The sequence below is a fragment of the Xiphophorus couchianus genome, chromosome 11 (genome assembly GCF_001444195.1).
Source record: "Xiphophorus couchianus chromosome 11, X_couchianus-1.0, whole genome shotgun sequence".
Lineage (NCBI taxonomy): Eukaryota > Metazoa > Chordata > Actinopteri > Cyprinodontiformes > Poeciliidae > Xiphophorus > Xiphophorus couchianus.
Window position 1 is genome coordinate 9652404 of NC_040238.1, and position 21830 is coordinate 9674233.

Sequence of the window (21830 nt, forward strand, 5' to 3'; positions counted from 1 at the left end):
ACCGGTTCTGCGTCCGCAGTGACCAGTATCTCTCAAAGGCTTTCCAACAATGGAAAAAGTGATAACTGGTGATGGGGATAGGCAGCAAAATGTTCTCTGATACAAGTGGAGAACAAAGGCAGGGTGTTGTTTGCTCTCAAGAACAATGTGTCAAAACAGAAGGCGCTTCTTGGTTGTGTCTGGTAAAGCATATCCACAGATCAGCAAAAATGTGCAAATAATGGGCATATGATCACCAGAACTTGACCATGGTGCAGTGGAAGAAGGTGGTTGGGTCTGATGAATTATATTTTGCTCTACGTCACAAGGGCGGCCAAATATGTGTGTGTTGTTTAACTAGAGAAACCTTCGATCCTGCTACTTCGGTGTTACGTTGATGCCCACCCAAACATTATTCCAGGAGGCATTGAGAAATGAACAGTGTTTCCTATTTCTCTGGACTCTCTCAGAGAGATAACGTAGGATGTTACAACACAGGAAAAGCTCAGGAATGGTTTAAGGAGCAAAGCAATGAGTTCGAAGTGTTGACTTGGTCTCTCGGATCTCCCCAGCATTTGTAGGTTGTGCTACACAACAAAATGTGATCCACGGAGCCCTGACTTTGGAACAGGCTGAAATGAAACTATCTGTTGGTTCCAAAAACCCAACCACTCAGGTCAGAATAGTTTTGGCAACCAAAGAGGTACAAGGACATGTTTAAGCTTGTGGACACGTACATGTTCTGGTAAATCTGTCTATCTATCGATTCATTGATCTAAGATTTGTGTGACAAACATTTTTTTTGTCAAGAATATATATATACATATACAAAAAAAAATGTTTGATGACTTTTTGACCAGTTGAGAACAGACCTCATGCCTTCATTGAATAAACAGTGTGTTTAAGTTTCAGGACCTATTTTCTAAATAATTTAGCTCCACTGGCTGCCTGAGAGGGCTGCTGTCAGCACCGCAGAGCTACTTTGAAGCTTCTTATCAACACATGCAGCCTCACCATCAGAATGATGGAGTGGTGGGGAGAGGAAGCCTCGGCGATGGGGGAGATAGGGAATGATTTGTGAGACAGGCGAAGGGAAAGGAAGAGAGGGAGCGAGGCGGCAGTGCAGAAACACTGAACAAAGTTCGACATGTTTATTCATTCTGGTCGGTGTGTGCGTTTCTGCTCCTGACTGAGAACGAAGGGAGATAATGAGGTAATGGTGCTCAGCGAAGTGTGACGGAGAGACGGCGGATATGAAGCGGGAGACAAACGACGGAGGACAAAAGCAGCTAATTGAGAGTTGCCATTTAGAGATGTAGAGCCATCAGTGGTAAGGTGTGTGTTTGCGTGCGGGGGCGCGCGCGTGTGTGTGTGTGTGTGTGTATTCAGACATCTTCTTGGAGAGCACAAAACAGTATGAGTCAAACTCACTGTCAGAATACAACATGAACTGCATCAACTGTAGCTCCAGTGAAATATTTACAGACCGGTGTAGTGTAAAGCTTCATTTAAAAACCATTTAGCACATTCAACGTTTTTAGAGACACTCTGATGTGTGATGCAGCTCTTTCAATGTTCATGACACTGTGATTCAAGGACGTTATTTTTACTTTATTAAAGCAAATAAAATGACACACACATTAGGCAAAAATGTTCTTCAAGGCAGACATACTGGAAAACACTTTCACATTGTTTTGTTTTCTTTCTTTTGATGCTTGGTGTTATATTCTCTGAACTCATCAATACTATCTGAATTTGAGACACTTACCACTGGAATGACAGATACACACACAAACAAAAACATTTGAGCTCCAGGAAGAATAGTTTGTTTTGATCACAATTTGGTGCTCATGCTTTGAAAACATGCAGTCAAAAGCGGAAAATCTAAGGGTGTTTGATATTGAATAGTTATGCCATGATAATATCAATTCAAACTTTAAAATAAAGAATATTCAAAACCAAATACCATGTTTGAGACTGCAGCAAACAGACAGAAATTCTCATTGTATTTATGTTATTGCCAGGCACAAGACTCCTGGTACCCAACATGTCTCCATGCTCGCAGGTCCTTTATGTTAAAAGTTACATCAAATTTCTGCATTTTCTAAGGACTTTTTACTGCTATCCACTTCACTGACACATTTAAACTTTTAGCAGAATCTCTGTTTTATGCTCAGTCATGATTGCTGGTTTTAGTCTTTAACAAAGATCTTATTAATAACAAAATAGAATTTAACTATAATAAAAACAATAATGATGATAAACTGGTTCACTTTGCAAATGAGCAGAAATAAAATTGAAATACACTTATATACTACCAAAATCTGAATACATAAACTACAACAAAAACATTAAGAATTAACCTCGTTCCTATAATACAAAACACATTGTTGTTTTCTGTTAAACCTGATCTCTGGCAAGACCAGAGCGGTGAAGGAGAGTGCGGGCAGTCTGCTGGAAAATACATTGATTTGGATAGAGTTTTTTTTTTTGGATGAAAGAGAAAAGCTCCAGTGCAGTCATGTTATCAGAAGGCAGGGTTGGCAGATTGCTGATTTCCACAGCCAGCTCTGTTCCATCAATGTCAAATTCATGTCCAGTACTCAGTGTGCAGTCTGTCACACTGGCTGTGCAATTCACCACCATTCAGTTTTTGGAAGCTGAGCAGTTCTCCAAACTCACATCGCCTGGTTTTGAAATCTCTTCTTCAAGGTTTCGATGGTTTTAACAATAAGCACATTCAAAATGTAATTGCTACAGTTTCCATTGCATCTGCCGTGGGCTCGCTTTGGTGCTTCTTGGTCTCTTTTCTCTTCTCAGCTTTAGCAAAGGCTGAGTAGCAGAAAACTCACTGTCTTTGCATCATATCAGTGATGCCCTGCCTTCAAGAGCAACATCAGTCTGTACTTTGCGTGGATCACATGGTTTAGAAAGTCTTAGCATAATGGTGTGCAAAAGCAAATGCAATATAACCCAAACTGTTCTGCAAAGTTTGGGTTTTAACCTTCAGGTGGGGCAGCAGCCAACAATTGACCAAACCTCAGGACAATGCCATCAAAATAGATTTTTAAAATACCACACCGAGTTCTAAAGTAATTATTTAGATTATAAAATTCAGTGATTTGCTCTATCACTAATGAAGCTAATTATGTATAGAAGAAAATAGACATTTAGAAGGTGTTTTCCCTCTCACAAACCAGATATTTATAGACTTCATAAAATATCAAAACATGCATTTCTATTGGTTAATGTACAACCCAATGGTTGCAAAAACTAATCTTTGTCAATCAATTCATATTTTCTATGAAAATATAACCCAGTTTCTCCGCTATTTGGCATGACCGTATGGAATTGTTTTTTGTCGTTCTTCTAAACTTAAAAGTATAAATCTTGTGAACCAGCACATTTAAAGCTGATTTGTTTACATACCAACATTATCAGCTACATGGACTAGCTAATATATTATCTAAAGTATACAGACATTTACATGATTGATGATTTTCCACATCACATCATGATGAGCCACAGGCAGCAGATGTCTGTTATTCAATCAACTCTGTCTTCATAGAATATACGATGTAATGACACCGAAAACTAATGTAGCTTCACTTTCAAGCCAAATTTAAACTCTTGACTGAAATTAAAACAGCTGAAATGTCCACATCTTTTACTGAGTCTTTATAAAATTGGAGATACAGTTCATAAATTGAGGACAAAGTCTGGTTAGAGCAGCAAAAAAATAAATAAAACAAATTAAAACACTTGTTCCTGAACTGTTTGGCCTCTATCCAAAAGGTTAAAGCCTTCATGTTATCAGATGCACTTTTTTCTTCTTTATTTATTTTTGGTAATGTTTTATTTATATATATCTTTAAACTTGCTGATATGATGTTCAGCTCACATATCTGTTAGTAGGCAGGCATCTGTGCTGATATCCAGAGGTTAGACAACACAACCACTCACGAATAGCTGGAATCTATACTTGAGATTCCCTCTAAAAATACTTACCACTGCCTATTTTAGTAGTTTAGAATAGGCAGCACTACCACAGAAGCTATAACATCCATGGTCTTCTGTGTCTCTGAGGGATCCTGTAAGTCAACTCCAAGGAAAATGAATGGATTAGTTGCCAATAGTGTCAAGTGGGATTGCCTGTCATATCAGGCCTTTCCTTTTTATTTATTTTCTCTAGATAATGTTTTTTGTATGACCTGATAGGTTATTCTTATCAAGATGCACTAAAGGTTTTCAATGACTTAAAAGATGAATAGTTTGTAAAACATCCAAAAAATGCATGAAGATGTTTGAATTTAACCCTGTGTCCAGAATCTGAGTCAAGTGAACAATGACTTTGGACTCAGGAGGAAAATTAAGAGAGTAATGGAGTCCTCAAGGACGAGGGAATAGTTTGGGAGAATAAATGAGTAGCTCTGGTTATTGGTGATGTGCCAGAGTCTGGGGAGTAATTCACTGCATACGACGTTGGATCCAAGACTAATTGAATTTTGGTGAAATGCCTCAGGCTAGCTGCGGCCAGAGGGAGTTCTCTTGAACACCTATTTCAGTGAATTCAAATACATTAGAAAATTCTGTCAAATTTTTCAATTGAGACCCGAATGTAAGTGTAAAGAATTCAAAATGTGAATTTTGCATAAAGTTTAAGCTCAACAGTCCAGTAGACTCTGTATCCCAGGACCAGCTTTCCTAAAACAATGAAACTCTACTGTGTTATAAGTGAGGATTTTGCAGCATTAGAATGTCTTGGTGACTCGTTCATAAGGATAATAAGCAGAATGAGGTCCCGGTTATTAGCGGCTAAAATTATTACTGGGTGGAATTGAGAGTTTCGATGCTGCTCCTCTGAATCAAAAGAAGTCAGCAGAAGTGTTTCAGGCGCTTGATGATGACTTCCATTTGTGTATTTTTATCTTCTAGCTTTGATACGGCCTAGGATCCCCCAAGAGCAGCTGGATGGAGAGAAAGTAGTGGAAAACAATGGATGAATAGATGGATGGATGGATAATATGATGTCCTTTGGGTCATTCCAAAATCTTTTCAAAGCTCTGAAGTGACCTCGGCATCCTCATCCCTCCTCCGTTCTCCCCGACACGTTTTAATAAAGACTAATGTGTTTGCCGACATCAGCTCACTCTCATTACATTGATTAATGGCCTCCTTGCATTTGGTAAACAGTATGAGCTGTATTCCAATTCATTCAGGGAAATTAACCAATCATAATTAAATGCCTCGATCGTATTCCCTCACCTCTCCATGAACAGAGCCTTTTCACACAAGGGCCAAATGTGCTCTGATTAATTTTTCCTTGTTTTCTGTCGCTACCAGGATGATGTAAGCCTCTCTTTGTAAGGCGTTGCGTTCATAAAGACACACAGCCCTCCGTGTAATGGTCTGTTTTTAATGGGAGTGCGGGAGCGCACGCAGAGGACAGCGTTCCTTGGCGTATGAGGCTGACCTCTGGGACACCCTCTGTCCTTGCTGCAAAGTCATATTTCACAGCGTTTTGCAGGTCAGACGGTGATGAAGAAAGTAAAGATGCTCTCAGTAAACAGAGCTGACCTTCAGTAGGTTCAGATGGAATCTGCAGAAAAGGGAGAAAAGGCTGTAATTTGAAATCACTCCAAAAAGGATGAAAGGATTTGATTTGGGATTAGTTTGGGATGCACTCATAACCAAGCAGTCTTTTTTTTGGTTTTTTTTTTTTTTTTTTTACAACAGTATGCTTTCAGAATGAAAGGATTAGCTCAAAAAGGCAGCAGATGTTTGTAAAACTGAATTTAATGCTGCATTGCCTTCCATCTTGGCAGAAAGTTGTGCCAGAAGCAGAGTGGTTAGACCTGTTGAAACAACAAGAGTCAGATTTTCTTGGGTGCCTGGAGACACTTGAGTCATTGTGGTGTTTGTATTTTTTAAATCTGTTTTGTGAAATCTGAGAAAAGTTTTACTAAGTCAATGTTTTCAAGGAGAAGTAGAAATAATTTACCAAAAACTGTCATATTAACTAAGGGTGGTATGTGGATAAATTTTCATTATTTCCATCAATTTTCCATCCATCTATCTACTTCTTTACAGTCTGTAGTTTTTACAAATAGCATTATGAAAGCTGTAGAAATAACCTCCCTACTCCTTTCATCATTTCCACTCATAAAAGCCTAAAAGAAATCAGAAGGAGTTTAATCCTTTTAGGCTTTTATGAGTGGAAATGTCAGTAAACATTTCTGATTTCTGTTGTGCAGTGCATAAAGGCAGCACAGATAGGTCTGTACTTGGCGGGGAAGCAAATAAAAGTTTTGCAAAGATAAATTGAAAAGGTCAACATTTCAGACAGGCTGCATTGTGGCTGTTTGTAAAGAAGCTGTCAAAGTAATATGTCATGTTTTGACTGCTTTAAACAACTGAGAGCTCAGAGAGCCAACGTTCTTATCATCCTTCAGCATTCAATCCAAAGAACAGAATAAAAAATGAAAAAACGGAATCATCCCTCTTACCTGTAAGAATAAGCATTATATATATATACTGTATACACTGATATTGAGTGTACTGCCGAGGCTCAGTGTTCAATATTGCATTAATATTAGTTAATAGCAGTTTAACCTGGTTAATATATGCAGCTCAGATTGACAGATACATTAGGGTTTCGTCTACAGCAATGAGGGGGTTGGTCTGGTCTTTAGTGGGGAAGAAAGAGTCGAGCTGAAAGCAAATAATGGGTGTATAAAATACAAGTTTTTTAAAGCAATTACTGTAGGCAGAAAAATGGAAAGAAGTATTGACCTCATCTACATAACTCCCCTTTCTTCTGTGCAGAGCACCTGAAGGTGGCCCTGGAGGATTACATGACGAGAGTACCCAAGGTTCACATCCTGAGGACAAAGAAGAGGGAGGGTCTGATCAGGACTCGGCTGCTGGGAGCCACTGCCGCTAAAGGAGAGGTCATCACCTTCCTGGACTCTCACTGTGAGGCCAACGTCAACTGGCTGCCGCCTCTGCTGGGTGAGGAACACGCAAAGGAATTCAAAAATACCAAAAATGTCTCCCACTTATATCGCACAAGGATGCACATTTTAATTTAAAGGTGATATCTATTGTGCTTCATTGAACAGGTTAAAATAGGTCTGTGGGCTATACAACATGTTCATAAATTTTTTTTCACAAAATAATTCATAGATAATGAGATTTTAGTCTGCTTAGTTCTGTCTATTTTGAGGACCTTTCAGAATGAGCTGTTATTGGGCCTCTGCCACTTTAAATCCAAATAAACTGCTGCTGGCCACGCCCCCTCAACTCAGCGTTTACACTTGCATGTTTGTTTACAAACAAAATCACAATTATACAATGATGCACCTTTGAAAAGCAGAAGTGGAGCCTCCTGCACAACCAACAAGAATGCAACAAGTGGTTTCTGGATGGTAAGTCAACAACAAAAAACTTGGTCAAACATACTACAGCTCAGTTTTCTTAACATTTGAGAGGTTTTCAAAACATTTTCCAGACACCAAAAATCATAAACTTAGTGACAAAAGCTGATGTCCTTTTTTAAGCACCTGAGCTATTTTTAGAAGCAGTAGACACCCAAGTGGAGGTAAAAAAAATGTGTAAAATGTGAGTTTTGCGTCCCCTTTAGATTTTATATACTTCAAAAACATGTTATGAATATAGATATTTATGAAGCATCTTCAAAGGAGACAATCATGGCAGGTTTGGCATGATGATTAGCATTGTTCCCGTTTTATATCCACCTTGAAGCTTGTAACTGCAAGGCACAACCGCAAATATCCATTTTATCTCAGTGTCCCAAATGTGTTTGGAAATCTTCCCATCATGCACATTTTTCAAAGTGACTCACTTAAACTACTTGTAAGTTTGTGTCTTTAGATATCAATGGAGGTCTGTTTCTCCTCCTTCCAAAAACTTCTGTTTCATTTATTATCTTATGGGTAGGGAGCATTTTATGTTAAACGTGTCTGAAACAGTTTCTAGAAGGTTATTTGTTTTCTGATATCCTTTTCTGTAAGTATTTTGTCCCTAAACTTATAAATGTTTAGGTTTCTATGTATTATTTTTTTGTTTGCAAACAGTACCTATTTAATAATCTATTAAAAATGTAAAAATTTAAAAATGTATGTAAGTAAACATGATATGTTTATTACCTAACATTTGATGACATTTACAGCAGTAAATGTCATCTAAGAACAAAATCTGAGAACAAATGAGGCCATAAATCACAAAAGATTCTCATCTCTTTCTTGTGTTTCCACAGTGTTAGACATTGGTACTTTAACTTTGAATAGATACATGGTCTGTCGCTACTGCTGAGCAAGCAAGACATAATAAAGCAAACAAATTTTGACAAGACTGTTTTATAAAGAGTAACAATATGCCTAAATATACCCAAATTTACAGCAAAATAAATTAATTAATTTTGGTACTTTTAATTGCAAAGTATACACTGCTGGCTTTTTTGGTTCTAAAGAACACTAGCTTTAGAAAATTATACATATTAACCTTTAATAGGTTGTCATATATTGATTTAAAGCAAATGTAAAAGGTTGGCCTAATCCTCTAAAAATACCAATTTCCATATAGTTTTCATTGTGCCCAACTCTGCCAGGGCACTAGGCTGATTTTGGTAATTCCATCAGAAGTACACTTTCAGTTCTCAAGTCAGCAACCCAATTTGACACATCAGAAATTTTATCAGGTCATAAAAAACTTGCATAGAATTATAAAATGTTGTGATTTTCCTAAAATTTCATTATTCCTGATGTGTTGATCATGCTTTGAAACTCCTTTCTTGAATGTTGAACCAATCAAGTTGCCCACTAAATGACACAGAGACGTTTACAGGCACATCACCCCCACTGAGAGGCTGAGTGCCTCTTCCCCTGCCTCATGGATTTGCTCACAAACACATTCTCACTTTCTCAATGACCTTTTTGCCATTAAGGACGAGTGTTCAGCTCAGCACGACTTCAACTCATTTTACAGCAGAACGTTTAACCCGGGTTACCGCCCCATCAAACTCTTTCCAAATCAAGTTGGGATCGGTTGAAAGTATGTCACTTGGATTGTGGTAATGTAGCTACAGTATTCTGGAAACTGTCTGGTAAAAATGTTACTTAAGTGCTCAGTAATGGATCAAAACATCAGTCAGAAGTATTTTTTCCCCAAAAAAGTTACTCAAGTAAAGGTAAATGAGTAAATGTAACTAGTTGAAACAAAAGTGCATTAACTGAAAGAGAAAACATTATAGTTGACTTCTTAGTCAGCTAAGATGGGAGAAAGTAAACCTTACAGAAAACGCTCTGAATGTTCTTCTTGGAAAAATAGGAAATAATCCAGTTCCTTCAAATATTTGTCAAATGACTTATTTGCATATTATTCAGTATATTCCCCTCCTGTCATTTTTAAGACACAATCAAATGTGTCCCTCTGTGCTTTTTAGACCGGATTGCCCAGAACCGGAAGACCATTGTGTGTCCCATGATAGACGTCATCGACCACGACCACTTTGGGTACGACACACAGGCGGGGGACGCCATGCGGGGGGCCTTTGATTGGGAGATGTACTACAAACGGATCCCCATTCCTCCAGAGATGAAGAGGGATGACCCCACTGAACCTTTTGAGTGAGTAACAGCAATCTCCAGAAATGTGGTGGAGTTGTACCAAAAACATAAATATACCATAAACAATGGATTAATATCTCCAGATTGAGTTTCCATTTGATTGGCCTTACACTAAAAAAATACTTAATTTGATAGATTTCACTCTACAGTTTTGTTGAGTATTTTGAGGTTGAATTTAAAAAGGTGATGCAACTGAAATGATGTAAATTTATTTTACTTAGCGCATATTTTTACAGAAAGAAACATTTTTGAAAGGTGAAAACAAGAAATTATTCTGTTGATTTGACAGAAATCAACTTAAAAAGAGCAAATGCAGAATGAAACAATGAACTTTGCCTCATCTGCTTACATTGAGAGCAGTGGTGCACTATAGACATAACAAAAATAAATTACAGTTTAAATTTTAATCTTTTGAATACCAGAATATAATGAAAAGACAAAATTACTAAATACACATCGGCACATGGAAACAATGAAGCAATATTGGAAAGAAGAGTTAAAATTGCTCAACTATAATTTAAGAAAAGTTATACAGAAAACAACTAAGAGGTATTGCTTTTAAAAGCATTTTCAAAAACTGTTGACTTATGTGGTTTATTCAGATTCTTTCCACACAAGTTTTTGCATTTTCCTTCATCATTTTTAATAGAAATTAAGCGTTTGATAAATATTGTTTGGGCTGCATGTTAATAGTATAAACATCCTACCATTAGTATGGTAAGGTTCTTGCTGCCTATACACGAATAATAAATCATCACCCAGAAGTTATGCTATGACTATTTGTATTGTGCATTAAAGGTTTTTATCTCCTTAGCTCTTCTAAGAGTTTGTGCACTGAATAGTCTCTTACTAAAACAAGAAGTTAAAAATATAACATTGTACAGACTCTGGTGCTCAAAAGACGCCCATGAATATCTTCAGTATCTGCTGTGTTGCTTTGATTGTGTTCATGTCTTCTAAAAACTGCAAAGACCTGTCGGTTTTTCACAGTGGGGATGTTTTCAGCTTAGTGGTCCTGTGGTGTGAAGAAAGCCCCGGAGGTTTTCTCTTGGCTGACTGTACAAAATCTGCCCCGTTTGCCTTTAATTGATCCTCCTCTGGGACAAATTTGGCAAGAAAAGACCACCTTTAGGGATGTTGCCTCCGATCTTCTATTTAATCAAAGACGAGTAGTTATAGCAACGTTGAGCACATTTATAAGCAGCTTAGTGCGTTCCTTGCACTGGATAATACAGTTGTTGATGGGTAGACAAGACAGATCCGTTTGTTTAATAATGCGTTTGCCAGAAGGAGATTTTATTGAAGGCTGACACAAACAAGTGTTTGTGCGTTCACTTGCTGCCCTAATTCTTTGCCTCAGGTGTGCAGCAGCAACAGTCAGGTTCAGCAGACGCTAACAAGCTCTCCACTCCACAGCTCAGAGAGTTCATAGCGAGCTAATGGGTGGTGCTCTCTGTACACCGTTATGTGTTAGGAAGTAGTGTCGCGATAAATACACAATCTCCTTAGAACCATCTCCAGGTTTAAGCAAAGCAAATAAAGGAGACCCTCCAAGTACTGTAGTAATTTATAGTTAACTTAGTTACAACTTATTAAAACCTAGTTTGTGCACTGAATAGTCTCTAATTGCTTGAACAACCATTTTGTTGATATTGAAAAGATGTTTAAGGAATATTTAGTTATTGGATCCTTGTTTTGCTAGAAGCAAAACAAGAACTATTATATACTTAAAACATATTTATACTTCATATAGCAAGTAGGTCTATACAGTTAAGCCTCAAATTAGTTCTACTCCTTGCAGATTTAGTAACGTTGTTTTTATTCAACCAAAAAGTGTGTTTTTGCTGGGAAATGAGATCGGTATTTAAAATGCACATAACCCAAAATGACGTACAGTATAAACTCAACAGGCTCATATGCTGCAGTTCTTATCCAAGACTCAGAAAATATACCTTTCATAGGCCAGCAGCAACTCCCATCTTCAAAGCAATGCGTAACTGTTGCTGCTTTACTTCATCTTCCAGGTCTCCGGTGATGGCAGGTGGACTGTTCGCTGTGGACAGGAAGTGGTTCTGGGAGCTGGGAGGATACGACACCGGCCTGGAGATCTGGGGAGGAGAACAGTATGAGATCTCCTTCAAGGTAAAAAAGATAAATGTCTGCAACTGCACATAGATATTTACATATGTTTGAAAAAAAAAAACCCTAGGGTAAGCTCTTTTGCTGTCAGATAAATCAGACAAAATCTTTCTGGTTTTAGGTCGACTAAAATAAGCTAACACTGCAAACACACAAAATCTAGACAAATATTTCTGTCTAGTTTCTACTGCAAATATCCTGGCACATTTGAAATAAGACAAAACTAGCTTACAAATCACTTTTCAGCAATATACTATCTTGTTTTAAGTAAATTATGCCTTAATATTAATGTTAAAAACGTACTAGCTGCACTGGCAGATTATTTCACATATAAAAATACATTTTTCTCATGACATAAGTGAAATATCCTCTCTGTGGAACAAATACTTTTTCATTAATATTATAAAAGTATTGACCAAGTCTATCCTGCTGAAAAGTTACTTGTGAGTTAAGTTTGTCTTATTTCAAGTGTACTAAGATATTTCCACTACAAACTAGACAGAAAATACTTTGTGGGATTTTGTGCTTTTACAGCATATAAAAAGTTCTGAGTAAGCATTAAGGTAAAAGGATAAAATCAATTTCAGTCTCTTTGGGTCATAAGCTGAATGGTTTGGAAGCCACTCATTTGACTTATTGTCAAACTGACTGTTAGTGATTGTCTGCCATTTTTTTATTATTCACCACAGTCTAGATAAGGTTAATCATCATGCTGCTAAAATCAAATGATGGTCACAATTTTCCCTAAAAATGTTGAGTAAGCAAAAATACCAACTTGTGTTTTAAATATAATTGGGTCTTTCTCTCACCCCCCCAAATGTCTCTTAATTTTGGCCAAATAGAATAAATTTGAAATGACACATTGCTCTAGAAGTGTTTTCATAATTAAATGTCTGTACTGGCATTGGTTATCAGTTAAAATTAGATGGGAAGTATCTGTATTACACACATATAATTCAAATAAGTCTGCCTTGGAGCTAAGCGTTCTGTAAGAAATTAAAATCCCTTCTATTTGTAGCTTTGAGTGTGAAATGAATGACAAACCTCCTCCTGACCCAGCGACGGGCACAGCCAGAAAGGCTCTGATGTTTTTAACTCTCATCTGAAGCTTTTCATCTTATTTAAGTAATTAGTGAGATAATATCCCACACCAAGGTTATTATTTCAGCCAGGATTATCATGGTAAGAAATTATTCTATCAGCACATGCCTTGCTGTGCCTCCTAGGTCTACTTTATGTGCTCAGATATTCAATTTGGTTTCGTCTCTATTAAGATCCCCATTAGCTGATACGCCACAGACAGCCAGTCTCCTGAGGTGAGGAGATTAACAGGCTCTCATACTAATCCTTACAAGCAAACTGCTGCTCCCACCGACAAACCAGGCCCTGCTTGTGTTTATAACACAATCGTTTAGTTGGTTAAGCTGGAGTTCCATACTGGAAACACTGGTGTGGGAGCGCTCAGTGTCTCCAGCTCACACAGCGAGCTAATGTCTGAACACATTACAGCCTTACATGCATAGTAGAGGGATAAGACATTTTCCCGATTCACACATTTCACACACACACACACTCTTCACACACACGATTTATTAAACTAACATTAAAGAGCCAAAAATATGTTTATTTAGAGCCGAGGTGAATGAGAATGAAAAGCTTCTAAAAGCTCAATTTAACAACCAGATGACCTCAGCAATTATGTAAAAGCTCAAAATTCAAGGTCTTTTTTATTTGTATTGCGGTTCAAACCTTCTGAGTTCAGGGTTTCTACTCAACCTGGAAAAGGGTTGAAAAGTATGGAATCTAATCCACAGTACTCTATGTTTCATTGTCTGTCTGTTGTCCACCCAGCTGTTCATTTATTTATTTCCTTCTTTCCTACTTTCTCCCTCATGCTATTTATGCATGGATTATTTTTTATTTTTTCTTATTTTCATTCTGTCTTTCTTTCCTTAGTTAGTTCTTCTTTCCCTCCTTCAATTGCCTCCCTTCCTTTGTTCTATACATTGCTTTTTTTTAGTCTTACTCCTCTATTCTCTATTCACATAATTTTACTCATTTCATCCCTAATTCATTTTTAACTTCTTTCTTTACTTTCTTATCTGTTTTAACTATTTTAATTTATTTTCTTTCATTCCTTCCTTTAATTCTTACATATAATTTCCTTCCTTCCTTTGTTCCTTCCTTCCTTCCTTCCGACTCTCTCTCCATGTTCTCTTTGCCCTCCAGGTTCTCTAGCTTGCATTTAGCTTTTGTTGTGAAAGACAAAGCCCATTTTTCCAGTTTGCCTGCTTTGGTTAAGTCGTCTTTTCTTTCTCGTCTTTTTTTTCTCCTCCTGGTTTATTTTCAGCATCAGGAGCCAAGCGGGAGAAGAATGACTCTTTTCTTTACGTTGAATGAGGATTAAAGTCAGAAAGCGTAATTCACTGTCTGCTATGTCACATAATGAGTCACAAAAAACAAAACAAGAACAATTTCTAAAAGGGTGAATTGTTTTTGCGTTATTGTGATTTAAAAAGAATATCTTTCAAATTCTTCAACCTTTGTTGAAGAATTTGAAAGATATTTTAGGAATGTTATTCTTAACAGATTCTGCAGCTTTTGCTTGTGTTTTGCAAACTACCTGCCTTCTTTTGTTGCCTTGAAGTTGTGTCTCATCAGTGGAGATTTTCAAACCAGTCAGATAAAACCTTAGCATCAATTTCACACCTTCTTTTAGCTTCTTTCAGTCAACACATCTACATGTGTTTTTGTAGGTGTGGATGTGTGGTGGCCGGATGGAGGACATCCCTTGCTCCAGGGTGGGACACATCTACCGGAAATATGTTCCCTATAAGATTCCCGGCGGGATCAGCTTGGCAAAGGTAGTGCAGCACGTTTTATGATAAAATGTTCACTTTATAGAAATTAGGCCTGAGGGCAGAGACTAACTGTACTAAGTGGGGAGATAAGATGCTAGAGACTGCATAAAATGTCATGATTTAAGTAAAAAGAGTTACTTTTGGCAAAAAAAAAAGATATTATTTTAGGAAGGTGAAGATATAGATTATACAGGATATATTAATGTTGTTCTCATAATAATCTTCCATTATTTTCCTTTAATGGGAATCAAAATTTGTTTCAGCAGATCAAAACTTTCCACAGAAAAAAAGAACAAACATGTACAGGAAATAAGCTTTAAAATTCTGTTTGTTTAATCATCACATGTCCAGTTTTTAGTGACTTTCTTCTTAAATTAAGCCTGTTTTTATTAATGCAGGGTTTCTTTAAATACATAAGCTGTGCTCCTAAACCACTTTCCTTCAATTATTCCTTGAATTTGGTTCATTAAACAGAAGTAAAATGTTAGTCTGTTGGAGTATAGGAAATTAAATTCATCCAGGACAAAAATAAACAGAGTTCAAAACCTTAGTTTACAATACAGATACAAATCCGCATATGCAGCTGTTGAGCTTGGAAATGTGAATATTGCCTGAGAGTTTTTGTGTTCTAGGTGCAAAAGCTTCCAAAAAGTTGATTTGACATAAATACACAAACAACATCTGAGCTTCTCCACAGAGATAAAGGAATCCATGAACCAAACTGGACAAACTTTTGTGCTTTTGCCTGCAATTAAGCAAACAGATTTAAAACAGGCTGTAGAGGAGTTGCAGAGGAGTTAGATAAAGAATGCAGGGCGGTTTGCATTCTTCTCTCTCTCGCTCCTGGTGGTCTTTCGTTAGTGAGATCTTCTCTCTGGGCCTACGCAGGTGCAGCGATGAAGAATGTGCTTCAGTTCCTTTGTTTTTAAAGCACCGCCACAGAATGGATAATTCTCCTAAAGAGCTAAATCATCTGATATTCAGCCGAGCGCCATTCATTATGTATGCCCTTCGCCTCTCAGGCTGGAACTGAGCACAGAATGCAGCTGAAGGTTCAGCTCTGTTGTTTTATTCCAACCAACGGCGTTAGCAGACGGCCTTTCTAACATGAAATTGCGAGGTCACTATTTGTAATGCAGAAAACTTTGGCCTTGTGTTGTTGTTTCTCACAACTTTAAATGATTTTCTCTTTATTAAAGGCTCACTTTGGTTCAATGCTGACGGCTTTCAGTATCATAAGATTCAATAAAGTAAAACATGCTAGTAGGATTTTAAAAAATCAATGAACTGTTGTGTTTATATGATGATATGACTGTAATATAGTGATTCGATGGATTGCAGAATCTCAAACGGGTGGCGGAGGTGTGGATGGACGAATACGCCGAGTACGTCTACCAGCATCGGCCCGAGTACCGCCACCTGTCGGCCGGAGACATGACGGCACAGAAGGAGCTGCGGAGCCGACTGAGCTGCAAAAACTTCAGGTGGTTCATGAGCGAGGTGGCCTGGGACCTGCCGAGACATTACCCACCGGTGGAGCCCCCCGCCGCTGCATGGGGGGAGGTAAAGGCAAAAATGTCTTTTAAAGTTGCATCACTGCATCCATATTGGGAGTCCATAATGACTCCCATAAAAAAGACATTAAGTAAATAATTGTACTAACATTTATGAAATGATTTATATTTCACATCATAGTTTCAAATTAACTGTGATTAAAATTTTAAGAAAGATGAATTAACAAAAACCTGAAGAGCAACTTTTAAAGGGAAGTGTAGCTGACATAGATGCAATTTTTGATGATTAAATGGGCAGTATTATGTTTTTTCCAGGCACATAATGTCATTTCATAGAAAAATCAAGTAACTACTTTGCATTCATTTACTATATCTATCAAATATGACTTCAAAGAAATTTTACTTTGTAATTTAACGCCTTGAAATTGGGTCTCTGTTTCTTTAAAAACTCCTGCTCTTTCTGAAACTCTGTCTTCAGTCATCACAACGTCACTCCTCTTATTAACCCTTTAACAGCACCAACAGCAAGGAGCTGCTGAAGAAGGCACAGCAGAGACTGTACTTTCTGAGAATACTCAAGAAGAACCGTCTCCCCTCAGACCTGCTGCAGGCCGTCTATCACTGCTCCATACAGAGTGTGCTCACATACAGTCTGTGTGTCTGGTATGGCAGCAGCACATCTGTGGACAAGAAGGCGCTCCAGAGGGTTGTTAGGGCAGCAGAGAGAACCATAGGCTGCCCCCTCCCCACTATGGAACAGATTTACACTTCCAGGCTCCACAAGAAAGTTTTGGACATTTTAAATGACTCTTCACACCCTGGCCATGGTCTCCTCCAGCTGCTGCCATCAGGCAAGAGATACAGAGCAATAAAAACCAGGACAAATCACCTAAAAAACAGTTTTTACCCGATGGCAATCATGGCACTAAATTCAAAGGCATAAGAACTTCTGCTCTTGACACCACTTTGTTATAAATGTAGATTCTGTTGCGACACCTCCAGGCGCTGCAACCATCTTCTGATGTTTATTTATATATAAGTTTATTTCTCAGTTTGTACTATTCATTTCTTTATCTTGGTATATTACGTATACACACATAACCTGCATCTTAACTTGAGTTGAGCAAATCTCAATCTCGTTGTAATCTGTTGATGACAATGACAAATAAATCTTATCTTATCTTATCTTATCTTATCTTATCTTAACAACATTGTTGCCAGTGTTGCACTGAGACATAGCTGAACTGATGTGCACTTCCATCAGGTGTTTGCTAATTGTTGCTGGCTAGTCTGAAGGAGTTGAGTGGTGGAGTTACGAGGAGGGCTGCTCTGTGGGGCTGAAGCTCAGAAGTTTGGACACTGAAACACAGAGGAGGAGCTCCATCCTTGAAGGCGGAGCTATGGCCAACCAGGCTTTTTGCACAGCTGAATATTTGCCATGGAGATTAAATACATTTTCAAACATGCATGAATGAATCAGGGCAACGCCACAGGTTGGTTTCTGATGAAGGAATAAGATTATAACATTAAAATTCACAAAGTGAATTTTACATACTAATGCCCCTTTAAAATTAGGACGATTTATTCCAATCTAAAATGTTTACGGTCACAAACAGAATGACATCACACTATAGCACACCATTAACCCCTTCAGCTTACTGAAGGTGTTTGATTATTATCAAACACTTTATGAATGTGAAGAAAAATTTGAACTTCTTTTCTGGATTAAACATAAAGCCAATCAAGGAAAGCACTAAAGGGAGAAATATGATTTCTGCTTTTAATTTTCTTCAGAAGTGGTTTATAAAGGGTGCTTTAAATAAAGCAAACCTGATATTTAAACATCTACATAGCTAACTACCCAACATAAATCATTGTGATAAAAGTTATCCAATGAACCCCAGAAGCTCAGAAATGCAATATAAACCCCAAAGCCTGGAGGGGGATCTCTGCTGACCATGTTCTGTGTTTAATCTCCTTCTTCAATCATTTCCCTGCATAATAAGGCGGCCACTGCTTTCACTGCTCCAGAAGAAATACCTACTGCTGTTTAGTTTGAGTGTTAGTAAAATTCAAGCTTTTAATTACATGGGAAATATAGTGATGACATTTGTTTGCAATAACATGAATTTCTGACCTCTCACCCACAAGCTGTGGCTCCGATCAGGGACTCTGAGCTGCACAGCCAGGAGCCAAAAGAAAGCCCAGACCCCTCACATGTAAAATGAATGAAAACTAAACTTCAAAACAGCAGAAGGAGGGCTTATTCCACATTTTATGTATTTCTAGAAAAGTCAGACAAGTAAGTAAAAAGACTGTCATTCAGTACAATTCAAATTCTATATTTGTCTCTTTGTGTTTAGATAAGAAATGTGGGAAGTGGGATGTGTATGGAGATCAAACACTTTGTCTCTGGGAGTCCCATCCGCCTGGAGAACTGTGTGAAAAGTCGAGGGGAAATCAGCTGGAGCCACGGACAGGTAGCTGTCATTTATATGTGGATATTTATTTGAAGAAACATTCACACCATCTTGGATATAATGTGTGTTGTTAGCTTTTAAATTTAAAGTTGAATGACTTAAAAACTGTCTGCTTATGCAAATCCAAGAAAGAATCTTTAGTGACATGTCAGTGTCACTTAATATAATTAATAAAATGTAAGTTTCTTGCTCTTTTAGAGGACTAGCTTGCATTATTTCACCATTATCAATATATTACTTGAAAATGGTTTCAGTACCACAACATTATTGTTGCATTAAGTACAGGGGTCATTTATTGTCCAGCAAAATTTGGAGCACCAACCACAGACAAGGTGCTGCTGATGTCGGCTGTATGTGTGAAAAGTTGGGGGCTTATTGCTTGAACTGATGTTGTCGATATGCATTGCTATTTAGAAGTCCAATGAACTTTATGTTGGTGGTTAGATTTAGAAACTTTTTTCCTACAAACAACTTAGATGTCATTTAGACCTAAATTCAGTGAGTAAATGCTCAACGGCTTCAGTGTTTCTGTTTTTGTACAGGTGTTGACGTTTGGTTGGAGGGAAGACATCCGGGTGGGTGAACCCAATCACACGAGGAAGGTCTGCTTTGATGCCGTCTCACACAACAGCCCTGTTACTCTGTACGACTGTCATGGCATGAAGGGGAATCAGCTTTGGCGCTACAGAAAGGTACAGAGCTCCAAAACTGTTTTTGATTTTCTATAAAGAACCAAAACTGAATCCAGATGTTGGAGTATCGGCTTTGATGCTAAATTTAACTGCTGAAACTTACATTCCTACTGGCTGTAGTTTGAGAAGAAGGAACACAACAGAGTATTTTAAGATCCGCGGTTGTTTCCTGTTCTCCAGGATAAGAGTCTCTACCATCCTATCAGTAACAGCTGCATCGACAGCAGTACCACCGAGCGCCGAGTGTTCATGAACACGTGTGACCCCTCCTCTCTGAGCCAGCAGTGGCTGTTTGAGCGAACCAACGCCACCGTGCTGGAGCACTTCAACCGGGGCACCGACTGAGGTCAGGGGGCAGCGAGACGAGGATCTTCCAAGGAAAAGATCATGAAACTGTGATCGCCTTTGTTCAAGTGAGTGTCAAGACAAAAAAAAAAAAAAAAATGTATCCACAAGTCATAAAATCTATACAATTTGTATGAAAGTTGATATCTTTAAATCTCTGTCTGTTTAGAGGATTCCTTCCTGCTTGCACAAACTTGGCCAATTAAAGCATCTTTTTGGCATCAAGTGTCTCGAATCATAATTAAAAAAGCAATATTCAATATCAGATGTAAGTATAAGTGATATTGATGTCGGATTTTTATTTTGCTCTTATGGGCGCTACCAATATTCAGCTATATTACATATATTTCTCTACCCTTTTCACACTGTAAAAAATGACCTCCTAAAATTCTGCTTCAGCTAAACATCCACAATCACTATCACTGTCACAAACAAAAACCACCATCAGTTATTATTATAGACTCAATTTCACTCACTGGAGTGATACGGATATGTAAACAAATGACAATCAACTCAACAAACTGATGATGTATCGTGCATCAATTGTAATTTGGCTGCGATTAAACGCACAATGGTCTGAAGTAGGAAATTAGAAGTGACAGAATGCAGATAACTGATTGTAACAGTGAGACCAGGCTGTTCACACACACACACACCACTAGTAGACATAAAGGGGCAAAAGTCCCATAGTCCAATAAGGCTTTAAATAAATACCAACAAATTTACACCACTTAAATAAAATTGGAAATAAATATAGTGGATAAACAAAATGTATGGCTAAGGTGTAATAATTTTAAACCACAATGGTTTAAATAGGTGAAATCAGGTGAGTTAATATAAGTTTTGACTATTATTATTTTATATTTATATCGCTACAGGCTATCAGGTAAAAAATAAATGGTCACTAATGCTATATAGAAATGTTGGCCGGATAGCAGATTTAGCCCCGCCCACTGAGTGTGTTGGGTAAGGCTGACGGATTAAAGAAATCCAATATGTGCTGCTGGACAAGAATATTTTCTATTAATGACTTCACCTTATTTATTTAAGACAAACCATTTAGTTACCTGGGACATTTTTAGAGAAAATAAGTTTCTTTCCTAGATTTTCTCCAGTTTCAGCAGCTGTTCTCCCCTAGATAAAAAAAATGTTTATGCACACATTGTAAGATTAATATAAATACTTGGAGAATCAATTCTTAATGTCTTTTTAATTTGGTAAGTAGGACATTTTTGAAAGTTTGTTTCAATATGAGAGATAGAGAAAAAACACCTATCTTTGTTCCTTGTCTGTTTTCAAGATAAGACTGGAAGTTCAGAAGTTCCAAGACAGAAGTTTGCTGCTTCCCGATCATTTCCCGTGGTACAGCAGAGATCCAGCGCCCCGGCTGACAGCTGAAGTGTTGTTCAGACCAAACGCCTCGACACCCAGAATCCAATCATGCAGCTCAAGCTTGTGATGTGGAAGGAGGTAAAAGAGAGACACGCTTCCCTGTACACCAGCTACTCCTCACTCACTCTATCTTCTGCCCACTGAAATTCACTTGCCAAGAAATAAAGATAAAAATTGATTTAAAAAATAAAATAAAATATCTGAATTGTACTCTGTCCTTCTCCAGGGTGGGAGGACCGCATTGAGATCTGTTTGACCTGCAGGAAACCTGAAAAGCTTTCAGAGACTTTCAAAGACGGCAAATATTTGCTGAGAGACGCGCTCCTTTCATTGACAGGGTGCATCTGTCTGCACACACTGGTAGATTTGAGGGGTGATTTGTTCTTTTGCATTCCTTGGTCTCTGCGACAGACTGGAGACCTGTCCAGTGTGTACCCCGCCTCCCGCCTGGAACGTAGCTGGAGATAGGCACCAGCAACCCTCCCGACCCCATTAGGGACAAGGGTGAACAGAAAATGGATGGATGGATTCCTTGGTCTTGTATTTTTCTATTGCTGGCATGTTTGTCATTTATGGTGCTAAATAGCTTGTGAAAGCAGAAACTGAAGAAATTGATTCATTCCTGCCCAGTGAATCATACTATCCTTTTTTTAAAAAAGGAGCAACATCTTGTTTATATTCATATTTACAGTACAAATGTAGTTTTTTTTCTAATATGCAATAAAGAAACCAAATCACAGAAGTTGACTTTGCTGCTCTTTGTGTGTGTGTTGTTATGCTT

The 21830-nt window shown here is 37.9% G+C and overlaps 1 protein-coding gene across 1 annotated transcript in view; it reads left to right on the forward strand.

Annotated features, from left to right (window-relative positions):
* Window positions 1–21443, forward strand: part of LOC114153688 (polypeptide N-acetylgalactosaminyltransferase 10-like) — a 56728-nt gene extending 35285 nt beyond the window's left edge. Inside the window, exons 5-14 of the mRNA XM_028032388.1 lie at window positions 6805–6990; window positions 9443–9626; window positions 11651–11768; window positions 14522–14629; window positions 15968–16189; window positions 18504–18620; window positions 19163–19312; window positions 19493–19725; window positions 20958–21127; window positions 21276–21443. Of these exons, the coding sequence (XP_027888189.1) occupies window positions 6805–6990; window positions 9443–9626; window positions 11651–11768; window positions 14522–14629; window positions 15968–16189; window positions 18504–18620; window positions 19163–19312; window positions 19493–19657 (1250 nt within the window). The 3' untranslated portion in view covers window positions 19658–19725; window positions 20958–21127; window positions 21276–21443. The remainder of the gene's footprint in view (window positions 1–6804; window positions 6991–9442; window positions 9627–11650; window positions 11769–14521; window positions 14630–15967; window positions 16190–18503; window positions 18621–19162; window positions 19313–19492; window positions 19726–20957; window positions 21128–21275) is intronic.
* Window positions 21444–21830: the final 387 nt, after the last annotated feature.